This window comes from Macrobrachium rosenbergii, chromosome 25 (genome assembly GCF_040412425.1).
Source record: "Macrobrachium rosenbergii isolate ZJJX-2024 chromosome 25, ASM4041242v1, whole genome shotgun sequence".
Taxonomy (NCBI): domain Eukaryota; kingdom Metazoa; phylum Arthropoda; class Malacostraca; order Decapoda; family Palaemonidae; genus Macrobrachium; species Macrobrachium rosenbergii.
This window is the reverse complement of record NC_089765.1, coordinates 19866173-19884564: the sequence shown is the minus strand read 5'-3', so window position 1 is coordinate 19884564 and position 18392 is coordinate 19866173. Positions and strand designations below refer to the sequence as shown.

The 18392-nt window shown below is 35.6% G+C and overlaps 1 protein-coding gene and 1 long non-coding RNA gene across 2 annotated transcripts; one reads left to right on the top strand and one right to left on the bottom strand.

The window, feature by feature from the left end:
- Positions 1–222: 222 nt before the first annotated feature.
- On the bottom strand, positions 223–13128 carry LOC136852433 (ionotropic receptor 21a-like). The gene is given in 14 exon segments (XM_067127066.1): positions 223–1228; positions 1331–1407; positions 3064–3168; positions 3378–3492; positions 3678–3884; positions 4435–4678; positions 4681–4795; positions 5119–5297; positions 6051–6243; positions 7131–7349; positions 7676–7882; positions 8721–8792; positions 8990–9208; positions 13005–13128. Coding segments are annotated over 11 exon segments (1686 nt in total). The 5' UTR covers positions 7877–7882; positions 8721–8792; positions 8990–9208; positions 13005–13128; the 3' UTR covers positions 223–1197.
- Positions 10863–17765, top strand: LOC136852434 (uncharacterized). The gene is made up of 3 exons (XR_010857134.1): positions 10863–11043; positions 13277–13457; positions 16509–17765. It is a non-coding gene; the product is annotated as an uncharacterized lncRNA (long non-coding RNA).
- The last annotated feature ends 627 nt before the right edge of the window (positions 17766–18392 follow it).

The window sequence follows — 18392 nt, the reverse complement described above, 5'->3', positions numbered from 1 at the left end:
TGTATTTGGAGTCCCGTTATCCTGTAAGGTCTTACAAATATTTGTATATTTTGAAAATGTGCCATGTATATTGGGGTTGAAATAAATCTAGAAAAAAAAAGTGTCTTGTTATGGAAACACCAGGTTATATATATTACAGCATTGGCTGATTGAAAGTGGGTTTTCAGTTTACTAAAGATGCTCATACAGGAATATGCAACTCATGCACCCACACATCCGTACATTAAAAATATAAATAACCCAAAAATAATAAAAACATTTTACTAGTAAAAGTTGAAATACAGTAATGAAAATATAATTAAGCAAAAATTTCAGGTTACTGTAACTGAATAAAACAATAAGTCAGTTGAAGGAAAAAATCTAAATTTCGAAGACTACACAGAACAGGTATTCAGGCAGCTACAAAAACCAGTGCTGCCCCCAGAGTGCATTCAACAGACAATTGTCTGTCACTCCATTGTACTGCTGCCATCCAAAAAAATAAATTTGATTAAGTGTAATACATCCAATATGCAGGCAAGTTAAAATTATTTCCACTTACAGCTGGGATTAATGTGTCTGCACATCCTACTACTCTTTGAATTTTTTTTTATTGGCAAAGAGGGAAGGCAACCACCTCTCTAGTCCTGTTTTTAAAAACAAAGGGCAAATTAGGAAACCACCTCTCTAGTCCCTTTTTTAAAAACGAAGACCTAATGAGTCATTTTATGTCTGGATGGGGAACTATCTTAATCGTGAATTCAGCATATGTGATCTCCCAATCTGCTGTTTCATTTCTCTTTGCATATGAGCAGAAACCTTGCAAAAAATAAGATCTGTGGCAGCCTAAGTAAAAAAAAAAAAGCCACTCCTGTGTAATTGGTAAATAGTTTCTCATTTAGTTTAATCTTTTCCCTGAAACCTGTTTCAGATACATTCCATCTGTCATAATTATGGGAATTACATTATTCTAAAGTTATGTACGTGTGAAAAGAAAAAATATGATTTTATTACTGAAAATAAGAAATGATGAGGTGACAATATGCAAAGATACTGTATAGGATATCAAGTACTTTTAATTGTTTTTCCAGGTCCAGAGGTTATATATATAAGCATTAATCAATTATCAAGACCATTAGAACTTCCAAGTGAAAGCATGAAAGAAAAACAAGAAACTTTTACCTTCATCACCAGGCCAGACTTAATTGCCCACATGTTTCAAGCCTTTGCATCAAATTTGAGATCACATCTGCGAAAAAGACAAAGTTTCATTTATTTAAGATGGTAAGAAAAGATAAAACTGCACACAAAACTTTCAACACTTAAGATTTCCATTGTATGTAACTCTTACCTGGAGCCGAACAAAACCTCACAGATGAAAGCCACAAAGGCAAGTACCCAGCCAGCGCACAGGATTATAAAGGTACCCTTGAGAAAAGAAAAAACTAATTAGTTTAATCTAACAACTCATGTTCATAAAACTGGAAAATCTATTTAAATTTTGAACCATTTTTGTGGCCTCATCCTAACATCTACCCCATAGGGAAGTAGTGCCATCAGGTGCCTCATGTGGTGCACTGTAGGCATTACTTAAGGTTCTTTGCAGCATGCCTTCGGCTCCCTTTCGTTCCTTTTACTGTACCTCCTTTCATATTCTCTTTCTTTCATCTTACTCTCCACCCTCTCCTAACAATTGATTCATAGTGCAACTGCAAGGTTTTCCTCCTGCTACACCTTTCAAACCTTTTACTGTTAATTTCCGTTTCAGCGCTGAATGGCCTCAAAGGTCCCAGTTCTTGGCCTTTGGCCTACATTCTATGTTCAATTCAGTTCAATCCTAGCATCTAGAACCATGGTGTCACCAAACTTGAATGAGCACTTCACAAATACGGTAGCTTAATAAAATGTATTTTCTTGAGCTCTTGCAAGGTTTCCAAACAATATTCATATGTAAATCTTTGACCTAAGACGGGCCCCAATCTGCAGTTTCTGTCAAGTAGTTTTAACAGTAAAGCATTAATTAACTGATTGCCCAGTTTTTACCCAGGAAAGAAGAGCTACCTCACTTTCTGGCAGGTCCATAAGTGAGGTACTTGATAATAATTGTGATATCAGTACACTAATGTTTTTAGAGAAAAATGACTTTTATTTCTGAATTTAACATTTTATCAGGTTTTACAGATTTATTTCATTCTTATTAAAGACTATATATATATATATATATATATATATATATATATATATATATATATATATATATATATATATATATATATATATATATATATATATATATATATATATATATATATATATATATATATATATATATATATATATATATATATATATATATATATATATATATATATATATATATATATATATATATATATATATATATATATATATATATATATATATATATATATATATATATATATATATATATATATATATTATTATTTAATATATATATATATATATATATATATATATATATATATATATATATATATATATATATTATATATATATATATATATATATTAATGTTTGATTCTAATATGCTTTATTTTTATTTTAATTTACAATTTTGATGAATTTTACCTAAATTAATGTTTGATTCTAAGTGCTGAATGGCCTAATTTGCCCCAGTGCTTGTCATTATGCCTAAAATCTATAAACCAACCAACCAATCCTACAATGGTTCCATCCTACTTTGAATGTCCACAGTTTGAACAAACGTGAATCTATGAATTTCGGGAAGCTTTTATGTAAAACTCTCATTTCTGACCCAGCTGTTGTGTAGATGATTTTTAAATTATCCCATTCTATTAGCACGATTTCTTTTCAAGTAATCCCATCCTATTTGCGCTATTTCTTAACTATCTCCCCTTAGTGGGATCATGCTACACTACTTCTATATACTTGTATACCTTAACCCAAAGATGCATTATACAAATTGTGATTAAAATTGAGCCTGTGGTGCTACAGAAGTTGAAAATGTGAAAAGTTGAGTCCCCACATATGCATCAAGAGATAGTTTTCAGCTAAGACAAGCTAAAACAAGAAGAAACATACCTGGAGGTGGTACAAACTTAATTTTTTCCCCACAGATGATGTAGGGTCGCGATTTTCGCTGAACTTCTGCTTTTTCCTTGCTTTGTCTCGCTGTTTCCTTTCAGCCTGGAACATTTTACAAAGGTATAGCATGAAAAAAACAGCAATAGAATGAGACCAAGATAAATACGTCTCCATGTAGCTAAGCAAATGCATTTTAGATAAGCTATGCATAAACACCAATTCATTAATCATAATGTTTTGAATACAGTGTTTGTATGCAGGAAAACTTTCTTCAGGAAACTGATAAACGTATTGAGAATCATCACCATTACCTTATGCAAGAGGGCTTGAAACCAACGAGAAACCATACCACCCTCTACGACGCGATCAATGACGGCATTGAATTTCGAAGTGTAAACGGAGAAGCGTGGCATCCCCAAGCCAATCCTACAATAGAGAGTCATGCAAGAAAATAATAATGATTATCATCACATTGTCAATTTTACCATGAACTGCAATCATACAGTTTTCAAAGAGGTCTTTATAACTGAAGGTCATACTTCGTATTCATATTGCAAGACGAATGTTTTACATTATAAATAAACTAGGAAGGGTAGAATTAGTGCCACTACCTAAATGGGACAAAGCATTCCTTGGCGACATGGAGTTCGGTTTGTCCATATTCGTTCGTGAAGTTGCTGGAAACGAGGTATCGAAGGAAAGTCCCGGAGTTCATGAAGGCAAAGCCCCCTTCGAGTACTCTTTGTATGCCGGCCTCAATCCCATGAACATACTTGAAGCCCTCGGCTATCTTACGAGACGTTGGATCGATAGAGTTGCTGGAGAAAATCCAAATGTCAGTTTGCTTTGGTTAAGGCACAGGTGTAGCTGTGGTACGATATCTAGACAGCCAACCAGAGCTCTTTATAGAAACATTTAAAGAATAAACTATTCATAAGGAGAAATACGAGTTTCCCAGGCGATGACTTGGTGCTGTGAAATAGATTTACAGGTACTGTATGCTATTACTGTATAAAATAGTTACTATTTTAATCAAAAGTGAAGTCATACAGGAAAAGAACAACATATAGTACTTCATCTGTAAATTATCCACAGTATTTTTCATTTGCAAACAAGATTAAAAATGGCTCAGTAAATTTACTAACAAATTACGAAAAAGGATGGGCCAATTATCAAGAGAACTCAAAATAACTACTTGTAATTTGCAATTTCTTAACATGTGAAATGTCAAACGCTTAGTACAGCACTAGAAAATCTGATGCAAAAGACAGTTGTATAATCTGTCTTTAGTAAGTCTCAGCAATGAAGAGAATCCTGAACATGGCAAAAATTTACAATTATACTTGGCCTACTTTGCCAAGGACTCACCAGAACCACTCCTCCCATCCCCCTGTATCCCTGACTCCCCACTGAAGATGTGATTTGAGGAGATCCTCCAGAGTGTTTACAGGCTGCGTAGGCAATGGAACGAGCAAGAACGCAATGAGAGAGGATGTGTAGGCAACACCTAAGACCAAGGTTGCCACTGAACTTGTGATGACAGCAATGCGAAGTCCATTTGAAAGTGGCATGAGCTCTGGTGGGGGTGATTTGTTAAGAAACGTGCCCAGGTAAACATGAGGGCATTGCCAAAGTCCTTGAACCACGTCCCTACTTCTAAGATGGCGGTCAGTCGTATCACAGGTGGAATCAAGAAGAGCATCACGAAAACTGCGATCCACACATTCAGCTAAGGAGGGAAGAGAGATAGGTCTAAGGACTGATATATAGTATTCCTAGTGAACTCAATTTTGTACTCTTTGATATGAAGAGAAAGTAAAGCTGTGATACATAAGACCTTAAAATATACAAAGTTAGTTGTATAAAAAAAACCCATACAGTATATTGGTTTTCCAAAACTGGTCTGGAAAGTCAGGGCATGTACAGCAAAGGATAAACTCTTGCATGCAAGCTATGAAACACCATAGTTTTCGTAAAACAGTACAAGACAACAAACAATTATCCATAATTAAGTTCACTAATTCTAAGATACCACTGAACTTTTCGTCTCACCTGAAAAGGCCAGGCAACTGCCGAATATTGGGGTGATGGCTTTGGCATAGGCGTGATGAAGCAGGTGTAGTCGATGTGATATGGCCGAGTCATATCTATGAGCCTCAGTCTATCCGAGGTAATGAAATAGTTAGCAAAGGATACCTCTGTCTCTCCTCGGATTGTCTCTCCCATTGCTCCTAAAACATAACACTTATTAAAAATGATGGCATTCAAGAAGAATGATTTTTGTTGATATGTCACTCAATAAAACTAAAAATTGACTACAAGACTTACTGGGCTATGCTGAATGCATAGGGAGATTTTATAGGAGAAAACTATTTTTCTTTTTTCACACTAACCCATCCATCATAACTAACCCACAATCGCAGTTTTTAATAACCCCAAAATAATAGTGTTTTATCACTAGATAGTACACGAATACATAAATAAATACTGGTATCACACAAATATACTGCTAAAACATAAAACTCATACGAAAAATATAATCAGTAACTACTCACAGGTAATCATCAGTGATGGAAAAATTGATAAACTGAGAACATCACACTTTTACGCTGATTTCCCAAATAAAAACTGGAAAAATAAGGACTGAAATAAAATGCTGAAACAGTACAGAAAAGGTTTCTGTGCAAAAGAGCAGAGAAAACTCTTCACAGAGTTGGGAACAGCCCTCCAGATTCTCAATCAGTAAAACATGGTTAGTTTTTACTGAAGTCCCAGGTAGCACATGAATGAGCACTCATTCTTCTGTCTCACAGACAAAAGAAATTGGGTCTATGGGTATTTCATACTGAGAATGTTGGGTAATATTAATCTAAGAGACAATATTCCTTGTAAAAATTGCTATGATATCTTAAAATTTTCTCATCTGAGAAAGAACTGAATATCTATGATTATCTAATACAACCTGAACAATCTTGCCTCTTCACCTGTCCAAGTATTGTTTTCCAATTTGCTACCCCACTTATCTCCATCTCGGGGCTGTGCTATCTTTACAGTGAAATTTAGTTTTAAAGCCATTGTCATCAGTAACCTGATCTCCAGTCCGTCATAGGAGATGCTGCCATCATCACTCACTTCAAAAATAGAAGAGGGAGGATGGTTGAATGTTGTTACTCGAAACTGTAAAAAAAAAAAAGAATACTGAAATCAGAAAATTTTTAGAGAATTACCAAAATTCAATAATTTACTGCTTACCATCAGAAACAATTTATGCAGGGTACATTTCCTATAACTTCTAATCCGAATACAGAAGTACTAGTTGACATTTCAGCCTTATATAAGGTTCCCTACTAACTGCATAACAAACAAGGTGCTTGTGTTCTGGTGACAAACCTGAGCATTCTAGTAACAAATGTTCCCATGAACTGCAGAAAACAGAAATTATCAAACAGCCAGAGAAATGCCCAAGGAACTGCTCAGTTAACACCAACTGGGATTTAATAATTCTCTTAGAAAGGGGGTTCAACTTACCATTGTTTTATTTCATCATCCAACCATTAAAGGTGAGAGAAATATTTTAGCAACGTCCTTCACCAGGCCTTTGCGCAATCTTCTGCGCATTTTGCAAAAAAATTCCACTAGCCCCTAAACTTAACAAATACGTAGCAAAGTCCGTTAGGCAACAAAGACCCTGTATTACAGCCTGTACTCGAATATTTTCAAGATATCCTACAGCTAACGATAATCCAACATAGTTCCCAACTTAAACCAACCTGCACTTTTACACTTATACACTTAACACTCAGTTTATGAGATAAACCTAAGAAGTTATCACATCTAAAATGGAAGCATAGGAAAAAAAATAATCATTTTATAGTACTGTAGTTGATAAGCACTGAAATCCGCCAAGTTGATGTTCGTTAAGATGACGTGTCGGATTAACAGAAAAATTTAAGAAACTGTTACAACCAGATTCCTTGGAAGACAAAACCAAAAGGGGGAATGAAGACACACAAAACTGAATTTTTTATGAAAAAAGATTATTATTAAAATTTCCCCATACTCACCTCAAATCCATTGAAATTATCCAGTTTTGCAGAGAACCAGTTGAATTTTCTCACAGTAGACGTGCGTGAAGTCTGGTCAGCTCTCCATGTGCCGAGCGTTCTCTCAGATATTCTTTGGTTATTTTGAAAGAAATCATGAGTTTTGAGCTTCAACTCATCCTTGGTGACATCTGCTGGCGTTGCTAAGAGAATGTTCACTATCTTGCTTATCGGAGATGCCTTGGGAAGTCAAAAATGAAAAAAAAAAAATGCCATAATTATATTTCTTAGAAAACTGATTTAACTCAAAAATCATAACTTGAAGGAAGATTGTATTGGATTGGATTATCAAATCTAGGCCAAAGACCCAGTGCTAGGACCTATGAGGTCATTCAGTGCTGAAAGAGAAACAAGTAAAGAAGGCCTTAAAGGTGAAATAGGAGGAAAACCTCAAAGCAGTTGCACTATGAAACGATTGTTAGGAGAGGGTGGAAAGCAAGATGGAAGAAAGGTAATATGAACGGAAGTACAATTCAAGGAAGACGAAAGCACGGACCAATACTTACCCTCAGCAACTTGATGACGTCAGCTCCCCTGACATCTGTGATGAGGACGAATTTGGCCAATAAATTGAGGTGCTCTCTATACAAGGCTTCTAATAAATTCAAGAGCCGTTTGGCATCTCTCTGGAGGAATATGTAATTTGAGCAGGTTTCCTTGTTGACCTGTCTGTAGTATTCCTTTATGGAGAACAGAGCCTTGTTCATGGAGTCCTGTGTTTTTGAGCAAATACAGACATATTCATGATATTGAATATAAATATATATATATATATATATATATATATATATATATATATATATATATATATATATATATATATCATTAATTACTAGTGCACAAATGGCATCAATTTCTTATTCTAGTGTCCTGACGTAAAAGACAAATATTACTGCTATGTTCCATGTACTCATTATTATGCAAACAGCTGTTTCAGGCATTAACTTGTGACTATCGACAGGGCTTATAATCAATATGTAATGTATCAACACTCTAGAAAGAATAAAAATGAAATAAAAACAAGAACCTAATCACAAGGAGACTACAAATCAAAGACCAAACAAGGTACTTGAAACTCACTCATGCAAACAAAATTATATATATATATATTATATATATATATATATATATATATATATATATATATATATATATATATATATATATATCCTAAGTAACACACTGACAAACCACAGAAAACACTGGCACATGATGTCACCATGTGTCCTCTGTTCCTTTTCGACCCATAACATCATCAACAAACTAAAATTAAATGGTGAATACTTATATTATCGTCCTGCTGCTTTGTGTAAAGCAGTGTCAGTGTCTTGGGAGCAATGCGCTTTGGTATATGTTGGTTTTAAACATTTAGGTATTTATCATTTACAGGAAACACCATGTTTCCAATGGATGCATTGACATGGTATTATATCTCTATACAGATGTGTTTCAATGCCTGTGCCGTAATGAACAGAGTATACAAGGATTTACCCTTGTGAAATTTATTATGACTTTATCTTACTAACGTAACAACAGCAGAAATAATAATACCTCGGATGAGGGCAGAAGAAACAAACTGACAGGAACGCTACTGCTTTTCCCAGCAACTGTTTGTTTACCATCCTGCAAAAGAAGTTATACTATTGATTTAACTGCTTAAACACACACATATGCAGTGTGGATAATCTTAACAGTCCATGAAAAACAACCAATTTCCAAAACAATTTTCTATACTCTGTCCACATCTATTATAACGACAACATGAATCATTGTAATCTTTCAAAATCTTAATCGTCTCAAGCAGTCATATTTGCACTCACAAGTGTATGGGAGAGAAAGGCATCCACTGCACGATAAAAATAGGAGTCCGTAGCAACAGTCAACGCACATTGCTGCAAACTGGTCCTAAGTTCTACTAAGAGTGTTGACACTGCCTGGGTAAGATTACCCGGGGCTTCTTCGGACTCGGTAGCGTTACCTGAGGTTTCCTTATCTTCGAGAAATGGCAACTGGTGTAACGCCCCTTTGAGAGCCCTGTCCTGGAATGTTCAAAATCTGTTATTTACAAATAAGTAGTTTTCACTATCAGCAGTGTTTTACATATAACTTACGAGATGTAAAATAAGAAAATAAAGTAACCCGACAATCTTTGACTGCATGAATGCAGTCAAGAGAAATGGTGAACGTGACTCTTAACAAGGGCAAAACTGCTTCTTAAGACCAAGATGAAGGTATGGGGGAAGAAGATTCCAAATTAGATTAGTTATGTGGAAATCTGTTTCTCTCAGTCATACAGGAAAAGCTAGTTTTCGTTGTTAGGGGCTTACTCTTCCTCCCCTTCTCTCTATCCTAAAAATACGTAAGAGTATGTGTGCACTTTCTACCATTCCAAGGATTTTTGCATTATCGTAATCATCCAACCAAGTTTCATACTTCACTAAAATATCAAGCTCTTTTTTTTATTTGTAGTCTCGAATTTCTAATGTCTTATTTCTCACAGCTGAGTGAGTATTTATGACACCGCATTTTGTTTGTAACTAATTAGACTCAGCATCATGGTCAACTCTGTTTCAATTCCTCTAACTCTCCTCCTATAATGCTTTACCTCCGTTAGCGGTTAGCCGCATGATTCAAATCAGTCTATGAAATCTCGTGCATTTTAAGCAGAATTATTATAATGGCTAGTTCAATGATTCGTTGCACATACCCGTCATTACATGGATCATCCTACCACTCTTTATCACGGCATTTCTGTTCTATGTGGCCACTTAAATATATAAAATCTTCGTGAACAAACGAATCACTGCTGCGCCTTTAAAATCCGTATTCTTGTTTAACTTCCCAGAAAATTAGTGTAAATATTCAATATTTTTTTTACTGAAATTTAACAAATTACTTTACTGATTATTATACTCATAATCATAGTGTTACTACTTTACTTAATTTGTAAGTTACTTCCTTTGTAACTTTTACAGCTACTGAGGTAGCTCTGTCTGAATGAATAAGAAATGGTAACGGCAAATGTTAGAAATGTTAGCTTATCTAAGAAGGAAATGAACTGAAGAAAAGAGAAACACATATGTCAAAATGTCACACTTGATCTGAGCATGGGAAAATGACATAAAAGCTATCTCCCATAATCAAGGAAAGGAGAATGTTTATGACAATACCATGTCAATGTCATGTCAACACCTTTCTACGAAGATAAAAGGTCAACAGACAGTGATGAACTCACGTTGACCGCAAGCTATTTATAGTTTGATGAATCACACCACAGAGAGTGCATTAGAAAGAAGGTAACAGGATTCACCTACATATAAATAATATCAACATCATCTATCTCAATATTATTTCTCCCTTTCAGATATATAGTAGGATGAACCAAATGGCCAGCCGATATTTCAAGAAAATACTAACATTGTAAACATTCATACCATTACACAGCAAAACATTTCTTCAAGTCACTTTTGGAGTCTGCTGCAGGTGTTGAGTAATCGGCAATTCCGTTAACCAAACCTGATCAATTAGCATATTTAGGCATTACATGATACCAAATATAACTAAACAATCATGTCTACAGGAATTGGGAGTGATAAATTCCACAGGTTAGTTAGAAATACAGTTAATATCATAATTAGTTGTTTGTCAATGGAAAAATAAACTGAGATGATGTGCTACGGTTCCGTAATATTATCTCAGTTTACGTTGGATTGTTTACAAGACGAACCCTGGAATCCTGGTCATGCAGTGGTACATTTACTAACAAAATCTGTCTGCCAAAGCTCGACAACATAAAATTTGGCAAATACACTAAGGACACCATGCCAAAACTGTTGTGAGGTCATTCATGGGTCATCTACCTGTCGTAAAGGAGGTAGGGTAAAGGTGCAGTGTGCTATGGGTGTTAGGACATGGGCTTAAAAGTTTGGTCAGGGTAATACTACCATACGTTAGTTTAATATAAAATTATGAACATTCCAAGGCTGGTTGTCGTGACCATCATTATAAAACCGATAAGGTTAACTGCAGTTATGACAAGAATGGCATCAGTTTATCACCAACAATCAAATAGCCTAGCTTAGGTCAGACTACCCCCAATGGTAGACTAATAATGATTGCCACGAAGGTAAGGTAGCCTAGAATTAACACTTACTGATTTGCAACTGGTACTGTGTTAGCTGCAATGCAATGATATTTTAATTCATCATCAAATGAAAACTAGGCTATGTATTTCAGAATCTCTGTTTTATTAGTAGCCCAGGCATTTCTGACTAATACAATATTTCTAGTGCAAACCACTGGTTTTTGTATTTCCTCTTCCACCTGTATATATAACAATGTCTTGACCCCAGTTCAGTGGGCAAGTAAAACTTATGACTACTACTGCAGCCCCTTTGGTTCGTTAATGGCTACTTGTTTGGTACCAGCACCTGGGAGATGAACGTAAAAACTTAAATAAAAAATGGTAAATTCACAATCATAAAAAGAAGGCATAAAGATAGACGAAATAATAAGTGAAAGGTGGTAAATATTCCGATCAGAGACTTGCAAGGACCAGGCCACAGAAGCAGTCTTTAGTTTTACCAAGTGGGAAACTGGGCTATTTAGGCTAGCATGAGGAAAACCAAAGATGTGTGAACTGCACAATCAGGAATGGTCTGAAATGCATAAACCACAAAAATTAACGGTCAGAGGAATGCGTGGTTCATGTCCAGCCATTATTGGTATTAATCACAAAATGCACAACGAACAGACATCACCTGAATGCACAAAACCCTTGCCTCCTCTACCATAAACTAAATTAAGGCACTGAGTCCTTACCTTTGATCCCCTTGACCCCCCACATTATCTGGCCAGAGTGCTGTAAGCCCTAAGTGCTAAATTCAAGGATGCATCCCAACCTTACCTTCCCCATCCTAACCTAACTTAGGGCACTTGATCTTTACAGACCTACCCTGCTATATATGACCTATGGCAATATAATCCAAACAACTGTGGGGTGTAATCTTTGTGGGAACTGAGGTATTTACGATTAGGAAAATAAAAAATCAGCAATTGATGGTCTAAAATGCACACAACCACAAGGTAAACAGCTGGAAAAATACATGGTTCATTTCTGTTGTTGGTATCAGTTACAAGGCACCTTATAATCACCAAAAACATCACCTGGATTTATCGTAATCTTACCTTTGCTAATGTATCCTAACATAGGTCACTGGACTCCCCAACCTAGTTTTAACCTAGATACAGGGATGCATACCAACCTTACCTTCCCTAACATAGGCTTCCAGACCTTTCTTGACTGACACTCCCAACCTAATCTGACTTCAGAGACAGAAACTGTACATAGTATAGGTGAAGTAGAGAAATTCATCGTAATTAAATTTACACACCTGGTGCTAACAAGCAAGATGCCCTCAATCTTCCCATATTCCTTATCTTAAGGTTGAGAGATACCTTTTCTCTCAGTCCCAGTATTCAGTCAGTGGAAAGGAATATGGCACTACCAGATAGTTAACGAGCTGTTGATGTAGTCTTAATTTTGCATATAAGAATAATAAATTTAGTGCCCTCATCAGGCTGCCATTTTTAAACCAAATAAATTGCATGCTAAAACCTGAGTGGAGTCGCATACACTTACGGAAAGAAACACCTTAAAACAATAACTAACTTAGAAAATGGTGTCAACCTTGATATTTACATCAGTAAATATATCAGATCTTAAAGTAATTTGTATTTTCTTGGGCAAATAAAGCAGAGCTTCAATGGTGTAGGCTCAGCATATCCCACTATCAATACTGTTTGAAGTATGTCCAGAAGGATAAGTCTACTTACAGAATTGATGTTTGCAGTGATAAGAGAATTTGATGAGGCCAACAGCACAATGGCTAGTGCTGCCCATGGCTGAAAGTTTTCATAACAATCCTGGAAATCAAAGAGCAGTAATTAGAACATCAGATTCTCTTATTTCAAGAAACTAGTAAATACAGTATAACAAGTAGTATATGAGGTATAAAAAAAAAAAAAAAATATTGATTGCCTATCAACCATGAATCCTCATGGATCACAAATCATGTATTTGTACTGATGCTTTATATCATTTGCAGGGTGGACAAACTGAGCGCTGACTACTGCTTAAATTAACAGTGAAGGAGAGCAATGAGTAAACCCTAACTCTGCCAGAGCTAGTTTCCAATCTCACTTGTCTTCAGGCTACATTTCCTCATTGTCACTTCATTCATCTATCTTCAGTTGGTATCCAGTGTTGTAACCGGTACTATTTATATTGTAAGTATACCTCTCTAATAGAAACTCACAGGATTTTGGAAGTCTGTCATTATAAAAAAAAATTGGTAAATTGTTATAATAAAGAGTTTTGTTAATAGTTTTAAAATATTTTTTAGAAATAATAAATTAGTTATATGTTTTGCTTTCTCTACAAATATGGATAATGATTTTTGACACATTTTAAAATGATTTTGACCATTATGTGATCAAACAGTATAAGTGAAAAACTAAATTTTTATGAAAGAATATTTTTTTATACAAACCCCTTACTTTAAAATAGCCTGTTTTCATGTCTGTGTAAAATCTCCTTACATTCTAATCCCATAAGAATAAAAGACATGATATTCCCTGTAGGTTTGTGCATGCTCATCCAGTTTCCCATTGTTCTCTATAGCAAAAATCCTCTTTTAATGTGTAGCGTAGACAGCTTGTAACACACTCGTTGAAACTTAGATTCTGATATATGCTTAAGTAGTATGAAGCAAGAACACTGAACTCTTCCTTACCATTGTCGTCTCTGCATTAGGACCATGGCCTCAAGTCCTTTTATATAAGGTCACTTCTCTGCTCTGCTGCAGAATTATACACGACCTCCAAAATATGGAAAATTCAGTTACCATCCTTTTCTCTCTCTCTTTCTCTTGTATGCTTCAAGTATATAATCGTCAGGAAGTAAAAATGTAGAAAAGAGCTTAATATAATTCCGTCTCATATCAAGGAATTTTATTTTCATCTATAAATAAATTTTTTAACTTCTGGAATTCATTCATATTGGCCTTTTAAGATATGCCAGCCAATAACAGTACAGATCAAAAGGCCACCAAGGTTAATTGGTTTTTTCTAATGGGAACTAAATTGTGGTCATCACCTGGTCACTTCACAAGATGGTTAAGTGGGAGTAAAGGTCATGTTCTGTTCCCCAGAAAATTCTTTAAAATCATTATGATTCGCTGAAGTTATTCTTTCCAGAATTCTTCAGTTTTATTGCTCTGATCATTTTGGTATTAATATTTTCCAATACAGTATCTTCATACTTTTCACTTGTAAGTATGCACTTTTAAATGTGTGAGAGTGAAGTCATTTTCTTTGAACAGCCAGTTGTTCACCTAATAGTTTCTTAAATTTACATAGTCCTGGCTGTATCCTTTGTTTTTAGTTAGTTTTGCAAAGTTTCTGCTTTTGAGACGAACATATGCTACTGTAGAGTAGTTGTTCTTTGGAAGTTGTTGCATTGCATAATGAATCTTCTTCATTCATTAATCCAAATTAAAGGATTTTTAGATTACAAATATCCCATGATTAGTGTTTAGCTTAGTGATCACTTTTCTAATCAGTCATGTATATAGTGTTTGAGTTAATTTTAATTACCTGTTATGGGTTTAATCCCAACTAATGCTGCCTTGTATTACTTTAAAAGCCAGTTCAATTTGACTTTGCCTCACTGATTATTTATTTAGTGAGGTTTGGTATTTTTGCCAGTGAAACTATGGGTAACCTTTCACTAGCTAGCATTAATATTCACATTGTAATATTGTTAGTAGCACTTTTGGAACATGGTGCCCCAGCATTTGTATACAGGAGCTTTTGCTAGACAGGCTGGAGCTTTGAGGGTAGTACTGAAAAGCCCCAATAGCTTTCCACTTTCTGCAGGGTCTAGTACACTCTCCTGCCTCTCAGTGGCTGCTTTATAATATGAAGAGGCATTGTTAGCAGTCAATGACCTGTGGAGGGTGGTGCTGCCTCTGTATCCCAGAGTCTTTCAGTGCTTTTTATGAGTTAGAGCAGAATGAGGCCAATAGAAAATGGTTCAAAATTCAACAAACCTGAGTCTTTCATTCTTTCAGGGTCACTTTCAGGGTCAGTAGAAGACAGAACAGAATCTGCAGGATCTAGTTGAGAATCTGTTTGAACATAAGTTTTATGCAGATTGTAGATACACCTATGGTACAGAGGTAAAGAATAGTTTATTGTTTCATTACAACCTCATAACTCAGTATACCTGATTCATGTGTGGTGAATGTCCCCAGACACTGTATACTCTTTTGTCTAACAGAATGCAGAAAATCAATAGTAACACAGCCCATGGCCACCTTGAATGCATGAGTCAGTCACCAGCCCCACTTTTGTGCGTGTGTGTCTGGAGCTCTGTTAATAGTCGAGCAGATTTCCAAGACTTTCTGCATTGAAGGAATCTTTGAATCCAGTAACGCAGGAGCATTTGAGTGGTGGTTACTGGCCCAACACCTTTTGCATGCAGAGAACAGACCAATCCTCTACCATCCTTTCTGATCCTTCCCATGGACCATGCACCCATAGAAGAAACAGGAGTCTGAGCAGGAACTGACTGAAGATTAGACATTTAGTGAAGGGGGGCCTGCTACCTACTTGCAAAACTGTTGGGGTTTTTCACCTTCTTTTTGGTTCTATACCTTAACTGAGAAAACCAGTTAGCGCACTCCTAAACAGGAGTGTCTTTAGTGTACAACCAACCCATACATGCAAAAAGAACAAATAGTATGAGGAGCAAGAGAGCAAGAACAATATAAAGGAAATGTGAACCACATATATAACACCTAAGTATTTCAGCTTAGCCTTAGCCACTGTCAAGTGGTCTTGAAACTTGAGGTGCCATAGATCTATTTGTGTTTGTTTCTTTTGCTAACAGTTATAAAAGCATATTGAAGAACTGTGACATGGCATCCTGTCTAAGTAGACTGTAGTGTAAGTAGAACAAATGTAGTTTCTACATTGTAAGGGCACACCTAATGAAAATTTCCATATTACACAAATGCTCAACTGGTGTACTGAAAATTGCCATGCTCTAAGCCCTCCCAGGCATTACCAGCACATCTGCTTCATCTTGCAAATTAGATCTCTTTTGTCTAGTTAATATCAACACATGCAATACCTGGATTTATAGTATAAACAAGATAAGAGATTTGTATTTATGTAACTTAGAAATGATATAATTATAGTGACTTTCAGGCATTTAAAATTCCTTGACCTGCATGTACATATATATATTTATACCTATACCAACTTTATTTACAGGTGACATTATGATGGAAATTAAATTGCAGTCCAACGAACGTACATCAGGGATGGAATTTTGTATTCAAAACACACGTTTTGAGTCAGTGAATTTGCCCCTGATGATCTTTCAATTGTAGTAATTAAATGATGCATCGGAGGTAGTTCATGTAAAGGCTAATGTTACCAATTCTTCTGTAGATAGAGCATCTTTTCCTTTTGTGTTTAAAGCCGTACAAGGTATCTGTGCTGTCCATCATGGCCAACCCAGAGAGTTGTGAATTCAAAAGTCTAACTTGCAGGCTACCAGACAAAGATGCCCTTATTCATGAATTAAAAGATATAGTTAATAAACAAGAATTTATTGAAGTTCTGTGTCCCCCCAGAGAGACAACAGAATGGGATGAGGAGGAACTGGATTTATTTTGCCTCAATTCAAATAGCATCAATCGCATTTATTACTTCTACAGTGGCCTTCTATATGACATGTATGGGAGAATGACCTATAATCAAAGATATCTGTACTTTCATTTGAATGTTATATTAAATAATGAAAGTTGGAACAGAAGAACAATACTTGGAGGAAAATTGTACTTGACATATGATGCAGAAGTGTTTCTGAAGTCAGTCATTGATGATGACTGTGGTCCTGTTAAAATCTGGAGGATGATGGTTGAAGATGGTTTGCAAATTGAGGAACCTACCATATTTGATTTTAATAAGAAGAGGTTATGGTCCTACTATAAAGTACCTACTTTAAAGGTTGGAATGCCAACCTTAAACTTCCTCTGCCACCTAGCAGTGTATAAAAATCAGGAGATCCTGAAGCCTTACGTAGATTTAATCCCTGGTGTTTCGAGAAGCATCAACCACTTTATCAAGTTCCGTGAAGCTCGTGACCATCACGAAAAGAGCATGGAGTATGAAGAGGAGGAGGAAGAGGAACTTCAGTATGTATCTTCAGGAGATGACTTACCTGAATAGGAGTCATACATGTTCTTCAGTTGAAGAAATATTTCTTTTCAGTTGCATTTTTCTTCTGTAACAGTGAGAATTTCAATGCTAGAGGCTAATTAAACTATAAAGCAGCATGCAAGTAAGAATTAACTTTTTGTTAATGGTTTAACTTTCAAGACAGGTTTCTTACTGTAAAGCTGTAAAGGCTGTGATTTATAAAGTTGTGATACTGAACGATGCTGTCTAATAACTTCTCTGTACATTATGGAAAAGTGATTTATGGTGCTAATAACATTAGTAATAAACTATTATTTTTGTAAACACTTTTATTCACCTGGAGTGCAATTAAAACCTTAGTGATTTCCAGTATGTATAAAAGAGGCAGGAGATTTTAATCAGAGGTTGTATAGATTTGTTATACATATTAGTAAATCAGGCCAAATGGTGTAGTTTATACCTACCGAGTCAAGATGCTAAGCTCTCACAGGGCTTGCCTGAAGGATTTGCTCTTAAGTGATAACTGAAAATGGAGTGAAGTAAGAGGAGACAAAAGATAAATAAAAATACAAGAGGAAACTGTTAAGCTAGGGCTGAAGAGACACTGCAAAAACCACCTATTGTGTGCTGTGCAAGTGGCAGCCCACTTACAAAAATAAATTCGTGAGGGAGCATAGTACCAGACTCCTTTGTAAATAGGTCTTTGTTTTATGGGAAATTTACTGCCTTCTGATCTAAATCTTCATTTACGCTGGTAATCACATTGTGGGGAATATCTGCAACTTGATTTTCATCATCTGCTTGCTGCACCACATACTTTCTGGCTAATAATCTTGTCACTGGTAAAGACTTAAAGCACCCAAGGTCTCTGAACACTACCCTGTAAAACCCCAGACATGATAGGTCTAGGTTTATGTAGACCACAAACCCCTCTGGTGCTACCCCTTATAA